At 50.1% G+C, this 19,614-nt stretch overlaps 9 protein-coding genes across 9 annotated transcripts; 4 read left to right on the top strand and 5 right to left on the bottom strand.

Annotated features, from left to right (window-relative positions):
* Positions 1–32: 32 nt before the first annotated feature.
* On the bottom strand, positions 33–1,429 carry FMAN_11243 (uncharacterized protein; the record flags this gene model as incomplete). Its single annotated transcript, XM_041834033.1, has 5 exons — positions 33–224; positions 308–610; positions 672–1,124; positions 1,253–1,294; positions 1,349–1,429. 5 exons carry the CDS (start codon positions 1,427–1,429, stop codon positions 33–35), a joined length of 1,071 nt encoding a protein of 356 aa, XP_041684337.1.
* A 518-nt stretch (positions 1,430–1,947) lies between these two features.
* Positions 1,948–2,616, top strand: FMAN_11242 (uncharacterized protein; the record flags this gene model as incomplete). Its single annotated transcript, XM_041834032.1, has 2 exons — positions 1,948–2,175; positions 2,227–2,616. 2 exons carry the CDS (start codon positions 1,948–1,950, stop codon positions 2,614–2,616), a joined length of 618 nt encoding a protein of 205 aa, XP_041684336.1.
* A 752-nt stretch (positions 2,617–3,368) lies between these two features.
* Positions 3,369–6,752, top strand: FMAN_11241 (uncharacterized protein; the record flags this gene model as incomplete). Its single annotated transcript, XM_041834031.1, has 4 exons — positions 3,369–3,377; positions 3,441–3,548; positions 3,600–4,540; positions 4,586–6,752. The coding sequence occupies 4 exons, from the start codon at positions 3,369–3,371 to the stop codon at positions 6,750–6,752; spliced, it is 3,225 nt and encodes a 1,074-aa protein (XP_041684335.1).
* Positions 6,753–6,991: 239 nt separating this feature from the next.
* FMAN_11240 (uncharacterized protein) lies at positions 6,992–8,203 on the bottom strand (the record flags this gene model as incomplete). The annotated part of the gene is made up of 1 exon (XM_041834029.1): positions 6,992–8,203. The coding sequence occupies one exon, from the start codon at positions 8,201–8,203 to the stop codon at positions 6,992–6,994; it is 1,212 nt and encodes a 403-aa protein (XP_041684334.1).
* Positions 8,204–9,271: 1,068 nt separating this feature from the next.
* On the bottom strand, positions 9,272–9,813 carry FMAN_11239 (uncharacterized protein; the record flags this gene model as incomplete). Its single annotated transcript, XM_041834028.1, has 2 exons — positions 9,272–9,554; positions 9,605–9,813. The coding sequence occupies 2 exons, from the start codon at positions 9,811–9,813 to the stop codon at positions 9,272–9,274; spliced, it is 492 nt and encodes a 163-aa protein (XP_041684333.1).
* Positions 9,814–10,278: 465 nt separating this feature from the next.
* Positions 10,279–11,161, top strand: FMAN_11238 (putative manganese superoxide dismutase precursor (sod-2); the record flags this gene model as incomplete). The annotated part of the gene is made up of 3 exons (XM_041834027.1): positions 10,279–10,464; positions 10,523–10,990; positions 11,039–11,161. The coding sequence occupies 3 exons, from the start codon at positions 10,279–10,281 to the stop codon at positions 11,159–11,161; spliced, it is 777 nt and encodes a 258-aa protein (XP_041684332.1).
* Positions 11,162–12,315: 1,154 nt separating this feature from the next.
* Positions 12,316–14,006, top strand: FMAN_11237 (uncharacterized protein; the record flags this gene model as incomplete). Its single annotated transcript, XM_041834026.1, has 2 exons — positions 12,316–12,353; positions 12,404–14,006. 2 exons carry the CDS (start codon positions 12,316–12,318, stop codon positions 14,004–14,006), a joined length of 1,641 nt encoding a protein of 546 aa, XP_041684331.1.
* A 356-nt stretch (positions 14,007–14,362) lies between these two features.
* On the bottom strand, positions 14,363–15,163 carry FMAN_11236 (uncharacterized protein; the record flags this gene model as incomplete). The annotated part of the gene is made up of 1 exon (XM_041834025.1): positions 14,363–15,163. The coding sequence occupies one exon, from the start codon at positions 15,161–15,163 to the stop codon at positions 14,363–14,365; it is 801 nt and encodes a 266-aa protein (XP_041684330.1).
* An 876-nt stretch (positions 15,164–16,039) lies between these two features.
* On the bottom strand, positions 16,040–19,270 carry FMAN_11235 (putative kinesin-related protein KLPA; the record flags this gene model as incomplete). Its single annotated transcript, XM_041834024.1, has 7 exons — positions 16,040–16,099; positions 16,149–17,851; positions 17,901–18,026; positions 18,507–18,750; positions 18,839–18,978; positions 19,025–19,199; positions 19,256–19,270. 7 exons carry the CDS (start codon positions 19,268–19,270, stop codon positions 16,040–16,042), a joined length of 2,463 nt encoding a protein of 820 aa, XP_041684329.1.
* Positions 19,271–19,614: the final 344 nt, after the last annotated feature.

Here is a 19,614-nt window from a genome sequence, read left to right as displayed (position 1 = left end):
ATTCAGTTATTCGCCAACTTTATGTGGTACGCTTAGACTTCTAACTCGCTGAGCTTCCGCTCTGCCTCCGTGCAGTGAACGGTCGACTCAAGCTTGGCGAATCGACCCATCATATCGTTCACAGTAGAGGTGAGCTGCTCAATAGCAGCATCCTGCTTCTTGACTTGCCCCTTGAGCCTGGCATTTTCCGAAATCAGGGCCTGATTCGCCTTGCGCATTTCTTCCTACTTCTTATGCAAGTCGCGAATCTACCAAGTTATAGTATGAGTATCTATTCTTTCCTAAAGCAGTTGAAGGACAAACTTACTTGAGCCTTATTCTGACGGACATCACGAGCCACTTTGGTGGGGCCGGAGGAAGACATATCATCAAGGCTACAATACATCTTCAATAGCTCTCGGTTGCAGTTGAGGCGGTGTTCCTCTTCCCTTTTCGCGGCATCCTCAAGACGGTCATCGAATTTTTCGATCATGGCCTCAAACGTGAATTGGGCGTTCCCGGTATAGGTGACCATCGCATGGGTCTCGTCGATATCTTCGCGATGCTTATCGAGACGTCGCTTGATGTCTGAGAGCTCTCGTGTGGTGTTGCTTTCAGCAATGGTTGTTTCCTGTTCACCACATCCGTCAGCCAAGTATTCCTGAGCTGAGTATGTCTGCACCTTGATATACACTTTGAATCCTCTGGCACCACAACCACTGGACCCTGCTTTCCAGTCCCAGAGCAACCCAATTGACCATCTGGACAGGCCCCACGAGATATGCCGGAGCGATACCAAAGCCCAAGACGCAACTTAAAGGCAATGTGGACTGTATTCCCGACGTAAACTGGTACGAGGCCGCGATCCCCAAAGTCAAAGTTGTGCCCAGGCTAAGCCTGGAGATATCAACCCAATGTTTCGACGGAAAAAACCAGCACCCACGGGGGGCCCGCATTACTCTCCCAAGAAACAACAGTGCCCACAAGGGGCCCGAATTACGCTTCAAGCCGAACTGGATATCTTGGTGGTTGACTTTGAGGACCTGGAAGCGACCCAAACTGCAGCCCAAGCTAAGCTTGGAGATGCTCACATGAGCACCTTGATCAACAGCTTGGGACCCAACATCCAAGTTTGTGACATGCATCTGAGAGCAGACACGAGGACTTGGGGCGTTATGTCGGGGTGCTTTGCTGCTCCTGGCTCGCATGCGGGGAAGAGGGGGCAACAAGAGGAGCGCATTCAAGGGTGGATGAGAAAAGAAAGCAGACATACCTGATCAAGAGGAGTCCCTGTGTTCGCCATATCTATGTCAGTCTATGGCGGTCAGTGAGACATGGTAGCTGACGCGGGCTTCGATCAATAGCTTACCGATGGGGGAGCAAGCGCTGGCGCAGCTTGCGCTTGAAGCATTCTGCGCTTGCTCGATGGTGGCTTTGACTTCTTGGCCATGACAAATGGTCACCACAAAGATAAAGTAATGGATAGAGATTAAAGAAGAAGAAGAAGAAGAAGAAGAAGAAGAAGATTTGGTTGCAGTTGACCTCTGTTGAAGTGAGAGGATGGTGACGAAGGAAGAAGAGGAGAGAGAGAGGAGAGGGGGGAAGAGGGAATTTATAGGCAGCAAGAAGAGGGACTGGTTGCGAGAAACGCACGTTGAATCACAGTGGCCGCATTCTATTGTTCTCTATTCTGCATTCGAACTGCGGTGCTGATTGGGTAACTGGTTGTGAGAAAGGTGAATGCCGTTTGGCGATAACAGCTGGCAGCAGCTGGCAGCAGCTGGCAGCAACTGGCAGTGGCATCCAGCAGTGCAATGCCAGTGTCATATCACCTCACTCTATCTAAGGTAGCGTGATACCGGATTTTCTTGGTTTCTTTTCCCCTCTTTACGCCTCGAGACTTGACTCCCTGGTGTTCATCCGTGGCTCTATACCCCTAATTATCGACACTGCGCCTTCATCGCCAACATGTCCCGTCCACGACTGGGCTCGCGGCGCCGACTCAAGATACGGAGGCGAAGAGAGCGCCAAGAGGCGGCGAAGCAAAACAAAAAGCAAGCCCAGGCTGCTGCCGATCCAGCTCAGGCCTCGACCGCTGAAGCTGACACCGAAGCGGCCACCAATGCTTCTGCTCTTAATGCCAGAGATACGACTGGTGAAACAGAGACTCATCGTTGCAAGCATCGTCATCTTCCTGTTTGTCTTCCATCTCTTTTTCTCGTCTTGCTTGAGCTCACATGGTCTTAGGATCGTCGCTACTACTATCGCGAGGAAAAGTTTAACCATCGCTTTGTTGCCCTTGATCGGCGTCTCAATGAACGAGTCAATGAACGACTCGATGTCAATATTGCAAAGGGACGTGCTGCCATGGACGCAGACTATCGTTTCCACAATAATGTCCTGCACCGTACCAAGGAACGTCTAGCAAGAAAAGAACAGGAAATTGAGCGGACACTTCGACTGGGCTTGAGGTCCATGGAACAAGAGGTCAAACGCCTCAAATGGAAAGTGGACGAGATACAACAGGAAAACCAGACTCTCCGGGATGAAATTGAGCGTGAGCGTCGCTACACTCGTCGCATGGTGCAAGAGCTATATGAGTCTTCGGATGCTCAAGAGACTGATCGCTCAGACTGAAGATGCATGAAACAGCGTTTCTGTTCATATGAGGGCGGTAGTTGATCTTTTGGAGGTGCTTGTCAGATATGGCGCAAGCCCCCATGCATGAGAGCAGAGCAGGGCAGTTCACAAAGTATCGTAGTCAACACAAGTCTAGAGATGACTGAGATGTATCTGATGCTTGATATTGACTTAATCTAAGCAGTCTTCACATGTGAAGTGATGGTCTTCCTTGGCTGTGCTAAATGTCGTGAGCTTCGGCCACCCCATAGGATAAATTGAAAGGCTATAGATACCCACCCTATCAAGTCCTACATAAACCAAGCTGATGTAGATCAGTTTTTGAACTGCAATTGTTTGATTTACTTTGTGAATGTATTACTTGATCGAACAATGATGTGTTTGCCATCACAAACACGTATGTGACATCTGTTCAAAGACTTGTTCAACAGAAAAGAGAACAGATCATCTATACAGAAGGTGAAAGGTCAACAAAACCATCTACCTATAAACTTATGTTAAGATGGACTATTTGCAGAGTAATGCAGATGAGTCTTTTCAAAATAGGGGGGTTCACAACTACCCTGGACCAGGAGCCACACCTACTTCAGCCACACCCAGCGCCACATGTCCACTCGGATGTCCCTGGCCGCCCAGGAGACAACAGCTCTCAACACTTCAACTTACAAGGACCTGTGGGGTGCCGTTATGTGGTCAAGGTGACCTTTATCCCCTAGTTATAGTCGCCGGGAAATGACTCCAATATCATCATGGATTTCGTGAGTATCTCATCACCATCTGCCAATGCAACCATGTCACCCAACTAATTGCTCTCCGTGCAGTGGTCGCGCTTATTGAGCCCTCTCTCGTCTGGGGGCACCCGCAAGGACCTGGGACATGATCCTGCGAAACGACTTCACCGGTTCGAGAAGCAATATAGCCTCTTACTCGTGAGGACCAGCAAACCAGCCCATGCCTGCGACAAGCACTAACCAGAGTAGTCTGCTTGGAGAGCATCATCCAACCTATCTCGAGACAGCGACGCCGCCGAGACCCTCGAAATCCGCCTTCAGGAACTCACCAACATCCTAAGCGACGAGAGTCGAAGACCGTTACCGCATCCGTGTATTCAGTACTGCTCGCTCAAGCAAATCTACGTGCCCATTGGAAAGATCGCTACGACTTCGTACAATGAGTGGATCATTAAGGAGGCCGTCCTCTTCTTTGCGACCCTGATCGAGAGCGAGGAGGAAGCGTTTGTTGAGAACCAGACCTTTTCCGCTAGCCTGACGAACCTTCTTGTACGAATTACTGGCATCAACAGCGTGCGCCTGGGCCTGGATACCGAGTCGCGTGTCGTCGAGCTGGCATTTAACATCACGACCAAGATTCGGCTGGACCCGAGCATTCTACCAGCATGGTTCAAGACACACCGCGGCGTGGCGCTTCAGAACAGGGAGAAGGATGACAACGCCCGCGATGCGTTCATTGGACGGACACAGAAGGCCGACTTCCCCCTCTTTTATATTCTCATGGACTATATCCATCATGAGGGTAAGGTGGGCGACTTTGCGCGAACAGGACTGCTCTACATCATCGAAGCTGCATCGAGTTCGGGACCGTTGGAACAATGGATTGTTGAAAGTGACCTATCAACTTTGATGGCGACAGGCCTTGGCGCTTTGTACAGCCAGCTCAGTCGCAAACTGGTCGTTGACCATCTTCCTCATAACCTACCCCCTATTCTCGCCTTCTCCGATTACGAACATCCTACATCCAACTACGAAGTCATCAGCTCATGCTCGCCCGAGTTCCAATCTCACCTTGAAACCTTCTTATCTCATCTATTATTCTGGCAAGACGTCTTGAACCACTGTCGGTCTGTAGAGGTCAAGTCGACTCTGCTGGAGCACTTCCAAGTTATTTTCCTTCAACAGTTATTGTGAGTTCCTAGCGACTCTCGTCCCGATCTACGCTAACAGTTTAGATACCCTTCACTACTTGAGTCCTCTGATATCGATGGAGGCTCGTCTGTGGCTGTTTTGACTTATCTTCGCCGTATCCTGGAATCACTCGATCATCCTGACATGATCAACCTCATCCTTCATTACCTCCTCGCACTCCCCGATAACATCGCTTCCGCCCGTCCTAGCTCAAGCTCGTCTGCCAGCAAGGCTCGCAAGAGAAAGTCGATGGACCTGGCCACGATGTTGGCAGAAAGGGCAGAACCCGCTGCTACGCCCCTACTCTTCAACCTGGTTGATCTCGTTCTCGCATGCTTGAGATCGCGGAATCAACAAACAATTCATGTCACCTTACAACTGGTGTCAGCTATTCTTAAGAGACACCACCGATATGCTATCGTCACTCTGCTGAGAACTGATAATGTTCCTATTCAGAATGCCACTAGAACAGTAGGCGCTCAAGAGCAAGAGGTTGAATTCATTATGTCATTGGCGGGAACTATAGGAGGTGAAGATGACTTCGATGAGGTCTATCAACTTGTCCTTCGAGATACCATGTCTAGGCTTGAAGCACATCCTTGCTCCCTTAAGCTCGTCGCGCCCAGGGCATCTACGAGTAACCAGAGGCTGCCCGACAGTCTTCCTGGAGCGCCTAAAGAGGTTGCAGATCACACTCTGCGACCTGATGACCCTCTTCTCAACTCGCTACTGGACCTCCTGGAGACATTCTTCGTAAATCAAGTCGAGACGAATTTGTCCGTCACTGAGACACTTGTTGACTTGGCGGTCTGCGGTTTTATGAAGATCGAAGGATGGTTGGCACGAAGTCCAAGCTCTTATATATATGATGAGGTTGAGAAGACGAGACGTAAGTCTACAGAGGATGAAGATGGAGAGAGTGAAGACGAAGATCTTGAGGATCTGCCATCGCCAACCCCAGAACAAAAACAGCTACAAGCCATGGAACAATGCCGCCAACGGCCGCAATGGTCCCAGGCCTCTTTACCACGTGTTTTCAACGTTCTCAGAAGACTGGAAGAGCAGGTGGCTGCCTACAGAAGGAGTATTCCCCGATTTGACGAGTTGGTGCAACAACGGCGTGACGCCTTCAGGACCGCGGATGCAATGTTACACCACGCGGGTCCTACACCCAGGCCGACCCCTATCAGCGAAGATCCTCCAGATCGACCAAGCTTTGAAGAGGTATCGCGCAACGCATCACCCTCCCGACCGTCGGCACTGGAAGGATTGGCGCATCGTCTCTTGTCCGAGTTGGGAACGCCGAGCCGTGCCAGCAGCCCGCGAGGACGCAAAGAGCTGGGTCGTAGCTCTGGAAGTGGCAACGCGACACCTGGAAAGTCTGTGCTTAGTTCCAAGGAAGCGTCTCATAGTAGGGGGCGAGGCACTCCTGGACGTAGCCACTCTCCACCAAGAACGCTCGAGACTATCGATTCGGCGCAGAAGGCCAGGGAAGAAGTGCTTGCTCGACAGATGGCGGAATTTGCGGCTATGGATCAAACTATCCTCTCTAAGAAGGTTGGATTGCCAGATGTCAAGGTTGAGCCTATTCCTCTCAAGTTTGACAAGAAGCCAATGCCTGAACCTGTAGAGAATGAAGCGGTAGCGGAGGAGGAACATGCTGAGCAGGCTCCCTCTGAAGCTGACGAGGACCAGTTTGAGGATACTGTGACTGATCTTACTGAGCAATTACCTGTGGAGGCGAAGGATGAGGACGATGCGAAGACGGAAGATACGGAGACTGATCTTTCTGACGCTGAGACTGCGCCTGAAGTTGCGGAACCGATGGAACCAGTCGAGTCAGAGGTTGAAGGCACCACCTCTGCTGATGCTGAAGAAGGCAAATTTGCAAAGGAAGTGGAAGTCAATGAACCCGAGACCAAGGACTCGGAAGTCGATGAACCTGAGCCCAGTGAGTCCGAGTTTCACGACCCCGAGACCAAGGAAGACGAACCGGAGGAACCCAAGATTGCAACACCTCAACGAGAGACTCGAAATATGGATACACCAGAGCCTGAAACTCCTCAACCCAGAGAAGCAAGGGAGAACACAACGACTGTTTCAGTGTCGCACGTCGTGACCAATGTCATCATCCTACAATCCTTCCTTTTTGAGCTGGCTGCCCTTATTCAAGTCAGAGCAGGTCTATTTGATGAGGTGCGGTTCGTGTAGCGTGGGAATTTGGACGCGAGGTGCATTTGATCGAAAGAACTTTCTTACGAGTCATGAGAGATGGCATGGGCTTTACTTATAGATGGGAGAGGGATTATTCTTATATTATAGATACCATGATCGCAGCTTTGTGTCTGGTCAAACGTGACATTTTGGGGGGTTGTGGATCGTAACTTCGTGTATTCATGTGAATCCAACGCCGGCTATATGTATATATCTATGCAATGTAATCATTAATTTCATGTCATCGTTTCATCCCATTCTATCCACCGTCTTATGACTCCATCAACGGCTTTGATTCCTTCTCTCGTGGCCTCCACCTCGAACCACTCACGATGCTCTCTTCCGCAAGCATCGCATTTCTCGGCGTCTTTCTTGAGACCCATACCCGCTAGCTCGATGTGAACTAAGCGTTCTACTCGGTGCACATGCTGCGTCATGTGGGGAACCACACCAGATGATTCCTGCGATCCAGGGAGATAGGGGTAGTATCGCAGAATCTCAACTTCATGACCACACTGGCGCTGCCATTGGTTCAAACGACGCTGGACATTTGCTGCGCGACCGATTTTGAGAAGCATGGTGTTCTTTGATGTCGATGGATCAGCAGCTGCGAAGCTTGAAACAGCGTTACTAGCGCTTCGAGATCGCGGTGCCCGATTCGGTGACGGTGGAGAGAGAAGCGAGCGAGCGGCGTCGACAGGAGCAGCTGACGATTGGGATGTAGGTGTGAGCCAGAACATGTATATGAAACCAGGTTCCTCCGAAGCGCCAAAGGGACGAGCTAGTTCTGCCATAAGCGCTGAGGCGGTCTGGGTGTCTATAGTGTCGGGAATGAAGTCTTTGATCTGTGCTGTCTGCGAGCCTGTGGATTTGCGCGAGCGTCGAGAGTTTTTAGCGGAAGAGTTGTTTTGCGATGCGGTGAGATGTTGTTTTGAAGTGCGCTTGGGTGGTACTGAAGCTGATGTTTTCTGGACTGGACGAGGTTGAGGTCGTGAAGGCTGGGACTCTTGGACATCTTGGAGAGGCACCGAGAAACAGCAACACAGAAGAGACTGCTTAGGCTGCGGTTTCGGTCTCGGCGCGCTCTGCTTTCGCCCTTCAGTATCTCTCCTATATTTCTTTTTCTCCTGCAAATCCACCAATCCCAACCTATCCGCAAGCGTATCCAAACTCGTTCGTCCTTCCAAGATCGGCGTTGAGGTAGCTCTAGGTCCCGGACTCGAATGCGCCGACATGTTCGCCTGCTCTCGATGCTGCCAGCAGTAGAGACTCTCATCACGAGGGTCTGGAGTAACAGGTCTTCCGCGCTTGTCAGTCTTGGGCGCTGTCTGTTGAACAGCGCGACGGCACGGGCGGCCATTGGAGGTTAATCCACGACATGTTCCGTTTACGGCTTTTGAGTCGGAGCGGTTGAGGTAAGACTCGGGGGTGTTTGCGACAAAGGGCATTGTATTTTGGTAAAAGGCGGTGGGTAGGGATACAAGGGAATGAATGACGAGAGGAACAAAGAGAGAGTAAGAGAGAGAGAGACTGTTTGTTGGTTATGGGCGATTTGTTTAAACGAGGGAGGGAATTGGGCCGTGAAACAGGGAAGGAAGGACCCTGATCAGGAGTTGGAAAATGAACTGGGGTTTCTTGTTTTTGGACATCTTGGCTTGGCTTCCATGGCTGAAGTGGTTGATATTAGACTATTAGTGGTTGGTGAGCGAGGCTGACAGGACGGTGATGGAGAAGGGAGTGGGTGAGGTTGATGTGGCTGTGCGTGGCTGTGCCGCAGGCGTAGGCTGAAAGAATGAGGCAGCCTTTTGTGGCTAAATATTACGATGGAAAGATATTGTAGCGAGTGAGTATTTGATGCTTGTTCGTACATTTGTCTCGGTAGAAGTGATTTGGTGTTGACGATGACGGTGTGGTGTTGTGTTGGTAGTGTAGTTATCCATGCCAATCAATGCCTGTTTAAGTTGGGTGAAGAGACGCTCTTATATCCGTCAGCGAACCCATGATTTAGCAGACAAATGATAACCTGCCAGTGATCGAATCGAGTTATCCAATCAGTTTCAAGACCTCGAAAATTTAGGCGTCTTGAACATACTCATGCGAAGCTGGGTAGGTATCTTGCTGCTGATATGGAGGAGTATGAGGGACAGAATCATGCACAGCAAAACGGCAAGAGAAGCGAAGATGGAATTTCACGGTTTCAAGGTCCAGGGGGCGCTATGAGAATAAACGCGCTTATATATTCTGATTTGAAAGATCGCAACGCCATGTCGCCAACGCCTCCTTGACTGCATGCTTGAAGCTAAATTGCACAGTACTGGCCAGTCGCCCATCCCTCATCCGCAGACATGATACCAATTCCAATTTAAAAAAAGAGAACCCTTACAAAATCGACGCCAGAATGATGATAGTGGCTGACCACCTGAGCTAATCCACCGTGTTTCTTATTCCCGTCCAGGACGCAACTCATCCACCTTGATGGCCCTGGATCTGCAGCCACAAGCCATAGAGGTTCCTCACTACAGCGATGGAGAAGGCGACGATGGACAAGACGTTTCTTCAGGTGCTGCTTGGCTCATGAAATTGAAGCCGACGATGCCTTCAGCAATGATCTTGTCTCCAGAGGCCAGCCGTGAGTACACTGAAACACGTCTTCCTATGATCCCATCACCGCCAACCTCAAGTGATAATGGCCCTTGAAGCGGCAACTCGACGTACTCGCGAGACGTCGGAGGCGTTTGGAGGGAAAATTGGCGGAAGAGTCCACATTCGCTGGCGTTTCTCGTCAAGTCACCACTAGAGCTTCTTGACGTTAATATCGGACTGTTGGGAATCAGAAGGATGAGACTCACTGAATAACAACGTATAAGTCGGAGAAGCCCTTGATACTGCACTCTTCACTTGGAGTGAGTCTTGCGTGTGTTGCTCTTCCGCTGGAAGGACTACCGGGAGTGTGAAAAGCGAGATCGCCGCAGATATTGGATGAAATGGAGTTGATGGGAGGATTGAGAGCGGCGAGAGCGCCGCCTCGAGGTCTGTTTGTGTTTTCTGGGCCGCACATGGTGATGTCGATGGCTTGGTGAGTGTAAATGCACTGGTGGAACTTGGTGATACAGAGATTAAAGGTTCAAGATCAGAATTTAAGATACAGAAGCAATTCATGGAGAATAAATATAACTATTACAAGATATACTCACTACTAGCCGGTAGTCTGAAACTCGCCGTATCTCTCTCGAAGTCTCTCATCCAAGTCCAAGTCATAGACAAGAACCAATCACTGCGTCGCAAGACCTAGCGTCGTTCCCAATTGGGCAACCTTTATAGGCGACAAGGTTCTGAGGCGTTAGCGAGTATGAGCAAGTTTGCGCAATAATTAGTGCGACTCTCTTCTCCATCAACAACACAACACAGCAAGCAAACACCTTGATGAACTCGAGTCCCCGGAATACGTACCAACCAACTACCGAGGAAGCACGCAACAATAAGATATTATTAATTGCTGGCTCTGACGCAATCGCTCTCCATCATGTTCTTCTCTCGGATCCCGCTTCTACCCCTCTTCTTCTTTGTCTCAACTTCCTCCTCGTCGTCTGAACCTGACTCTGCTTCTGATCATAATCAAGCTTATACTGCTCTTCCTGATAATATTCAGTCTTTTTCTGCCATGTCTGTTGGTACTTACTCTCTTCCGGCGTTGCCGTACGCCTACGATGTGAGTTCCCGGCCGTGATATCTATCATGAAAGTATGACAAGTTGACCATGACAAAAGGCCCTTGAGCCTAGCATCTCTGCTCAAATAATGGAGCTACACCATAGCAAGCACCACCAAGCTTACGTGACAAACCTCAACGCTGCGCTAAAGAACTACGCAACCGCTACTTCAACCAACGACATCGCCGGCCAGATCGCGTTGCAATCAGCCATCAAGTTCAACGGCGGCGGTCACATCAACCACTCTCTCTTCTGGGAGAATCTCAGCCCTTCTAGCTCTACTGACTCCAAGCCCGAGAGTGCACCTACACTTAGCGCTGAGATCTCAAAGACGTGGGGTAGCATTCAGACGTTCCAGGAGGCGTTCAAGAAGACACTTCTGGGATTGCAAGGTAGTGGTTGGGGATGGCTTGTCAAGGATACGCATGGTCTCCGTATTGTCACGACGAAGGACCAGGACCCCGTTGTTGGAGGAGAGGTTCCTATTTTTGGTGTTGATATGTGGGAGCATGCCTACTACCTCCAGGTACGTTTTACTCCATACAATTCAAGAAAACGGCTAATACTGTGATAGTATCTTAACGGCAAGGCTGCCTACGTTGACAACATCTGGAACGTCATCAACTGGAAGACTGCTGAGGCTCGATACTCCGGTACCCGCGAGGACGCCTTCAAAGTCCTCCGCGCCTCCATCTAACCAACGATGATATCACAAAGGACACAAAGCTATTGTGATCAGCATACTCACCCCGTCGAATTAGCACAAACAATAGGAAAAAAAAACCCAGTCTCAAGCTTTTCCTCTCAATATGCTGTGAAACCTCCAAACACCATGGCAACGTGCTCTACTCGTGACACTCAGTCTCGGGTGGCTACCCATGCATCTGACTCGTGCAGCAGGACGCCGTGCCCTGTCTATCTCTGTTTTAAACCTGACCGCCAAAGCCCGTTTTCCTGAGCCCGTTGCGTTCTGTGCAATTTCACCAAGGAATATGCAGGCTGCCGTATGCAGGTCTATCTACGCCACACGTCTAAATGCGCACACACACCAACGAAAAGCGGTCTGAGGCAGCCTATCGTGAAATCACTGTGACACCATGAATGCAAGTTACAATGCCGCTGTATCTCGGTACAAGCTTTTCTTGTGTATTTCCGGATCTGTTTTGTTCAGCTGTAAATATGAAGCTTGTGTCGTGTTTGTGTTACGGTATCCATGCATGGGTGAGCTTCACATTCCCGCACGATCGGAAGTAGAGATCGATTTGCATCAAGAACTTTTGCAGAAGATGGTAAAGTCTTGTATTATACGTTGTCGCTGGATGTGACAGTGAGACGTTATACTGATTCACCCGCTTCACTCTGCCAACTCACATAATCCCAAATCTATCCGCCTCTTTTGACCTCGCGGGAACTACAAACGGGCTGAAGCATCAGAAACCGTAACGACTCCCGTCGCCACGGTACGGCCCCTTCAGCAAACAAGCAAACAAAAACCTCCAACACAATGGCATTGCCGGAACCCGAAGTCAGTCAACCAACGGAACGGGTAGAATAATCTCCTAGACGGCTAGACGAAACATACAGAGCGGATAGACACATCTCCTTAATAATAGCATCGCGGTCTTCCCGGTACCACGGCATGGATGCGGCATCAGGGGATTGGTAAACTCGTGCGAGGCCTCAATGAGAGGTATAAAGAGTCGAGATGAAGCAAGACTTTGAGGAGAGGGAAAATCCTCAGAGTGAGACCACTGGAAATTATTTGGCGCTTCTTGTCATTCGCTTTTTTCTGTTCAACTCATTTGCCGTATTCTCAATACAGTCGCTTCTGGAATCTTCGCTTTTCCGAACATGTCTTTCCTCGCTCGCCTCACCCTCGTGGTGCTCTGGTAAGTGTTTCTTATTGTCTCTCGGCTGGGATGGATACTGACTAGTACAGGGCACTGGCTGTGTGTGCACAGGAGACTGTGACAGTGACAGAGACATCTACAGTCACTGACACCGTCACCAGCTGTCCCTCCGCTGGCTTGAGGTTCTATCCTCGTGCTGAGGCTACAGTGACTGAGTGTGCTCTCTCCTGCTACACTACCGTCTCTCAGTGTACTTCTACCCAGTACCTTGGCACTTCTTCTGGTATCGAGCTTCCGACTGGTTCTTCGGTTATCCTGTCTGAGTCTGAGACTTTCACCAACGTCATCTCCCTCCCTACTGTTTCTATTCCTTCTACCAGCATCTTCGCCAACACTTCTGCTTCCTACACCTCTACCCCTGAGACTTCCAGTGTCGTCTCCCAGCCGGATGTGTCCATTGGGTCAAGTGCTCTCGCTGGAGGGACTTCATCTGAGCTGGAGTCTACCGTGTACGGATACTCAACCAGCACTGCCACTTTGGAGGCGACTTCCGATATCGTCAGCAACCTGGAGACCATACCTACCTTTGCCCCGAGTGTTGACTCTTCTGCTCTTGCACCTGGCACTACCCAGTTCCCGCAGGGCGAAGAGTCTACAACAATCTCTGAGGGCACAACTGAACAGGTTTCTGAGTCTGCTCCCTCCGATACAGTGTCGATCTCAACTGAGGGCTTGAGAACCGAGACTTACGTCTCTCAGCAAGGCAGCTCTACCCTCCCCGAAGACACTGGCGCTTCTACTATCCCTGAAGAAGTCCCAACGACTACACTCAAGTCGGTTATCACCAGTCAGGTTACACTCACGGAGAGCATCTCGACTGTCTACACTGCTTCTGAGGAGGTATCCACATCTGAGGAGGTCACTGAGGCCATGAACACATCCTCTTCAGCTGGAGGTGCTAGTATTGAGACTGGACAAAGCCCTGCTTCAACTGAGGGTGTGAGCTCAAGTGTATCCGTTCCTACTGCTGGGTCCACCGCTGCTGGAGTGTCTACTCTCACAACTGAAGCTGAGATTTCCACCACTGCACCGTGCACGTCGACCAAGCACACTCACATCTACGACAACACCACCATCATCCACAGCACCGCCGATCAAAGCGTTGACTCTTCTGCTTTGGCTGGATCCTTCACGTCGGCTTCTTCCCTCGCATCTGAGTATACCTCTGCCACGTCCGAAGTGATCGAGCAGACTACAGCTCCTAGTGCCGAGACATCAGAGGGTCAAGCTGGAGTGTCCACTTCAGAATATATTGAGAGCACGAGTGAGACGGCTGTTGGAGTCCAGACTACTCTTCCTACTGAGTTCATCCCCATCGAGTCCACCGCTGCTCAAACAGACTCCGAGAGCGCCACTCCCTCACAACCCATCGAAGCACCACTGCCTTCTGCAGAGTCAACCGGTCCTCAAGGCTACGATTTCGGACCCAGCTCTAACGACGCCTGGCCCTCTGCTTCTTTCGCCTCGACCGCTGACGCGGCAACTGGCTTCACCACTCTCCTTACCACAAGCAAGGCCACCGAGGAGCCTTCTACCACTACTGGTGTCAAGGAACCCAAGTACGAACCACCTGCTTACGAGCCTCCTTCGTACCGTGAGCCAGGTTACGTTCGTAAGCGATGGGGTTTCTAGTAGTGAGGAGATGTAATAGCATTTTATGCTTTCTTTTTCTTTCTTTCTTTTGAATGACTTGATGTCTTTCTACTTATTTGAAAGGGCCTTTATTTGTATGGGATACTTACCTTGGTATTGGCATTTGATGGGGGTAGATAATTGATAGAAAATACAACGGGGTGGTTTTACAAATGCTCCTTAGCGTGAAAGATGCCAGTCCATGCATGAAGCCCTTGACATGCTGCATCATGAGCGATAAACTCCTCTATGGTTCATTAAAAGTACTTGAGATGTCTACAGATGACGAATATCTTTCTTACGCCATGCATATTCACTCCAGCATCCAATTCATCATCCAAAGACTTATAGTATCGCTACGCAACCTCCCAATCCATCGGTTCAACCATCCACTCCCACTCATCATCCCCCTGAACCTCTCCCATGCCCATATGTTCATCACCATCATCCCACTGTCTCTCTGTCGCCTCCTGCATCCTCCCCGCCGCAATGCCATACCCAATCTCCAACCCTCCCAAGATCTGTCCAACAAGCCACGTCAGATCATACATCTTCAGCGGCGGCGTTTCCTTGCCCTCAGTAACGTCCTTCCAACGATTCCGAAGCTCTTTCGCCTTACGAAGGGCTTGGTTCACTTCGCCTCTCCCTAGCGCCTCGTGGACCGGACAATCTGGCATTTCTAGCTCCGTGAGCACATTTTCGTGATATGTGTGATTTCCCGTTTTGTATAAATTGCCGCGCGATACTGATATACCGAAAACCATGAGGAGAAGAACAAGCGCTTGTTCAATCCATGCGTAAAACTCATGAAAGTCAACTTTAAAGTTACGCTCCGCGTCTGTGACCAAGAACCCAAATTCCTCTGGGTTTAACGCGCGGTGGTACGAAGTTTGTAAATCGATGTACTTCCACCGTAAACGCTGACAGGCTTGTTCGAAGCGGTGAAAAGCCTGTGTTGGGTTCAAGCGCGTAGTCGATGTTGTTATCGAAACCGGGTTTCTTGGAGGGGCTGAGGAGGGTGGGGGGCGTGAAGGTTGAGAGGATGCGCGTGCTACAGGCTGTGAAGATGAGCGCGTTGAAGGAGCTGAGTTTGCGAGGCGGGAGCGCCCGTTTATGGCCCAGATTGAGTCTTGAAGACCCGTTGGTGCTTTGGACATATCGCTTTTCGATGTCGAAGAAGATATGATGCTGATTTGTGAGGGTGAGGAATTGTCATGAGCGAGATGCCGCGTGAGTGAATGTAAAGCAGATGAGCATAGAAGCGCACAATTGGAGCTTTCAATTGCTCGAACAGCTTCCACAGATTCTCTTAGGCTCATATGCCCACCAGTGGAGGGCTACTTTCTCAACTCGTTCCGTGAGGCCGAATGTCACAATGAAGCAAGGCACTAGCCCGTGAGTTTCGTAACCACCAACTCAATGTATGCGTCTCAGGTGCGATTTAGAATGACAAACTGTTGGTTAGCTCTATGAATTATATGCTGTGGCGAACAAAGGAAAGAATGAGATTATGAATGAACGTGAAAGTGCAAGATGAAAGAGAACAACGCTCAACTCAATCCGTGGTTGACGGCCTGGGATTCGTAGTGCCTGATTGGCCAATCCATCGGCGGTTAACGGTTGGCTGCACCAAACAAACGCCCTGAAACAACACCAAGAAATCATCACCAACACGAAACATACTTCTTGTTAGTAATGATCATGGATCCCTGTCGTAACCATATTTGTATTGATATATACAATCTCCACGTATCGACACAGCTAGCTCAACCAGCTTCCACTACCAATCCCATGTCCAGAAATCAATCAATGGCCTTGCTCGCCTAACAAACACATCATAAGCTGGCCTTGTACCAAGGTCAGTAGGTAAGGCGACAGCGCTCAATCATATATGCACCCCAACTCCCTGCTCTGGATGCTCTGTTCCAGACGCTATCCTGATGACCCAGCTCAAAAGCAACAAAATAAACACAACCCCATTATTGACGTGCGACCTCCTTGTTCTTGATCGACGGCTTGTACAACGGCCCTGCCTATGTAGAATCGCGAACCTTCTTGGTAGCCTTGGCTGTACCAATATGAGTGTTGTGCACCTATTCCTGTCAGTATTGCACTTGCGAAACCTGGAAAGATTAGACATACCTTTGTTGCAAATCGAAGACTCGTCAATGTTTCCTTCAGGTGCTGCTCAAGAGGCGACACCATGACAAACATTAGGGTCTTGCTGTTACCGCCTAAACTGTACTGTAGCAAGTGTGTCAACTTGGAGTTGCGGTATGGAATGTGTCCTGAACCTCGACCAAGGGCCTCAATAACATCACCGAGACAGCTGAGACTCTTGTTGATGTTCTGTGTCTCCTTCATACGGTCGCCTTCAGCCTGTGAATGTTTGAGGCGCTCGGAACCAGCCAAATCGACCAGGTTGAGCGTGCCCTCGCAGCGCTCCCCTGTAGCTGAGTTCTCTCCGATGAGCTTCAGGATGAAGATACTGTGAGAACGGGATGATCGCTCGTTGGCCTTGGTGGCAGCCACTGATCGATTGTTCTGCGCTTCTTCAAGCATCGTCTCCACACTTGACGGGCTGTCGAGACGGACTGACGTGCAGTTTGTGATGGTTGTCTGCTTGCGAGCTTCGTCATGCCGAATCTCGAGCCTCTTCGCCGATCGCTCATTTGGCGTCAACAGGTCGTTGAGCTCCTCGTTGTACACCTCAACAAATGAACCCTCCATTGTGTACTCCCAAGACTTCTCCTTGAGCTTGGTAATGGTGTCGTAGATCATGTGGGTGGCACGAGGGATCATACCGTCGTTTGAGGACATGGTGTGTGTCTTTCCGGATCCAGTTTGACCATAACAGAAGATACAAACATTGTATCCGTCAAGAGCACTCTGGACAAGCTGAGAAATCTCACCAAAGATCTCCTGGTTTTGAGTGCCAGGAACAAAAACCCGATCAAACTCGAAGGGATAGTTCTTTCGTGTGATCTGTCCCAAACTACTCTTCTCCTCAGGGCCGGCCAGAACAATTTCAGCAGATGTCTTGTCATCGGGGAACAACATCTTGGCCTCCTCGCCCTCACCATTTCCAAGTGCAGGTCGCACACGACACATAACTCGGATGTTGCCCTTGAGCTCCTGGTACTTGTTGAAAAGTACTCGGCGTTCCGTCTCCTCCTTGATGAGTTTGTGTTGGGCCTCTTCTGCAATGCGCAGAGCTTCTTGTAGACGCGCTTCCATGCTGGAAAAGGAGTCGGATTGTGCCTTACTGTCAGATTCCAGAAATTCGACGTGCGATTTTAGTGAGTTGATCTTGGCCTCGAGAGTTGTGTTGGCTGCTGATAGTTCGGCGATGTTGGTCTGCAGGCTGTTCTTCAATGTACGCTCCCGCTCCAAGTCTCCTCGAAGGCCTTCCACTTGAGAGTTGACTTCTTGAAGTTCCCGGTCCTTCCTCTGGATGGCTATTCCCATGTCTTGATGCTCATTGCCCATTCGAAGTCGTAGTTCCTGGATTTCGCGGTCCTTCTTCTGTCGCTCTTCGGCCAGCTCTTGATGGTACATTCTTGTCAGACTTTCGATCTTTTGCTCATGGTCTTTCGTCTCTTGCTCTTTCAGTCGGTCCAGTTCCCTTCGAAGCTCGTCGACTGCTGTTCTGTGCTGTCTTGACATATCGTCGATCCTTTCTCGGTGCTTCCGTTCCAGGTCATCCACTTGTCGTTGGTATTCCCACTTCTGTTTTTCCATCTCATGTCGGATTTGGCGTCCCTCTTCTCTTGCTGCGTCAAGATCGGACTTGAGTGCATCGTTCCTCAGGTCAAGTTTCTCTCTGTCACCCTCCAACTCTTGCACTGTAGTCTTGATTAGTAGCTGGACATCCCAACCCACGATACTACTTACCTCGCTTCTTGGCAAGTTCAAGAGCATCGTCTTGTCCCTTTCGTTCGCTCAGGGTGGTATTTACCATCTCCTTGAGCTCTTTGAATTGAGACTCCATATCAACTACTCGGCCATCAACGTCCCAGGCTACATATGATGTTAGATTAGAATCTTTGTTCAAAAACGACTTGCTAGGAGAGGTGTTCTTGACGGGTGATGTGAATTGTTTGACTGGCGATAAAGACAGGGACTCTTCAAATTCATTGAGCTTCCTCTTGACTCTCTCGTTGCTCGGTGGCTTCAGAGGGACTGCCTAAGGCCGCTCTGACGAAGTCTGTTGAGAGGTTGAGGCTGACATGTTATTTGGGTCATCTCTACCACGGCGCTTGCATGGAATATTAGAAATATGTGAGGTGGTTGAAGATTGTGAAGACTGTCGTGTTAAGGGACGGGAAATCGCTTGACTTCCAGCTGGTGTTTCGTCCTCAAGACTCATTTCAAGGAATCTCGAAGTCAGAGAACTATCTCTGATTGTTGGTAATGTTGCGAAAGACTGTGAGGTTCTGATCTTTTTGTAGGGAAGTGTGGTGATAGGTTGAGATGTATCTTGCGAAAGTGTCGTCGTACCATTGTTGGTTGGAGCTTCGTATCGGTCTTCTTCGCGGAGAGCATGGGCCGTTCGCGGCCGAGGCGCTTGACTCTTCGAACGGGCATGGCCAGGACGTCCGTTGACCCCATTGACTCCATTGACGCCGTTGACTCCATTGATTCGTGATGTGGCTGTCGGAGCACCGTTTCGAGCGGCCTGGTTTCTGCTGAAGACATTGGAAGATGCGCCGTACCGTGACTGGGTGGCCGAGGGTTGCTTGAGCTAGGGAGAATTAGCAGCTGTCATGCGATTGTAATGTCCAGCAGAAGCAAGCCCTCTAATAACGAGGGCGCAAAGGATCTTGACTCACCCCGGAGGACATTCCGGCTAAACTCTGGGGCCTCATATTTGACCTAACACCGGCCGCGGCGGGAACATGCGATGTCGGCTTTGAAGGATATTCGAGGGCGCGATCAGAAAGAGGTTTACGCTTCGGGTCGGATTGTGATGCTGCTTTATGTCAGAGAGAACCACCATAAGTGTTCGTCGTGCGTACCTGGTTGAGGAATCTCTCGCTTCAGATTCTTCAGAGCCGATAATGAACTTGCCGTCGACGCAATGCGGGCATTATGTTGCGATTCGCTCCATTCCGTGAGTCCACCCCCCGCAGCCCCTATTGACATCGACATCGACGGTGCCGGCAGTCGACTAATCTTGGAGCTCCTGAATGTCTACACCCAAGAATCATCAGCTTCTGAAACATGAGGGCACTAGGTAAACAACGTACCGGATTCTCCTCCATGGTGAAAACAATGCGCCCAAACACAGGCACCAGGATATGGAAATCAAGGAGCAGCGAAGCACCAGTGTAAACGGCGGTAGCAGGAGGCGTTGCGAATATGCGAAGGATAAAAAAGAGTACCTAGCGTAGAAAGCAAAATGGTATCAGTACACGCTTTGTCTCTAGCTCATGGGGAGCTACGTGATATTATGGTTGGTTTCGTGAAGAGCCTGATGCGGGATAGCTCGGTTGGAGATTGGCGATTCGAAGCGTTTACTTGTTTATGTAAACACGTTGCTGGGGCAATGGGTCCGAGTCGCATTTGGAGATACCCCACCAGCCAATGAGCCGTGTTGCAACATGAG

Source organism: Fusarium mangiferae (genome assembly GCF_900044065.1).
Source record: "Fusarium mangiferae strain MRC7560 genome assembly, contig: FMAN_scaffold008, whole genome shotgun sequence".
Classification (NCBI taxonomy): domain Eukaryota; kingdom Fungi; phylum Ascomycota; class Sordariomycetes; order Hypocreales; family Nectriaceae; genus Fusarium; species Fusarium mangiferae.
Note: the sequence above shows the minus strand (reverse complement) of the source record. Positions and strands in the feature narration are given on the sequence as shown.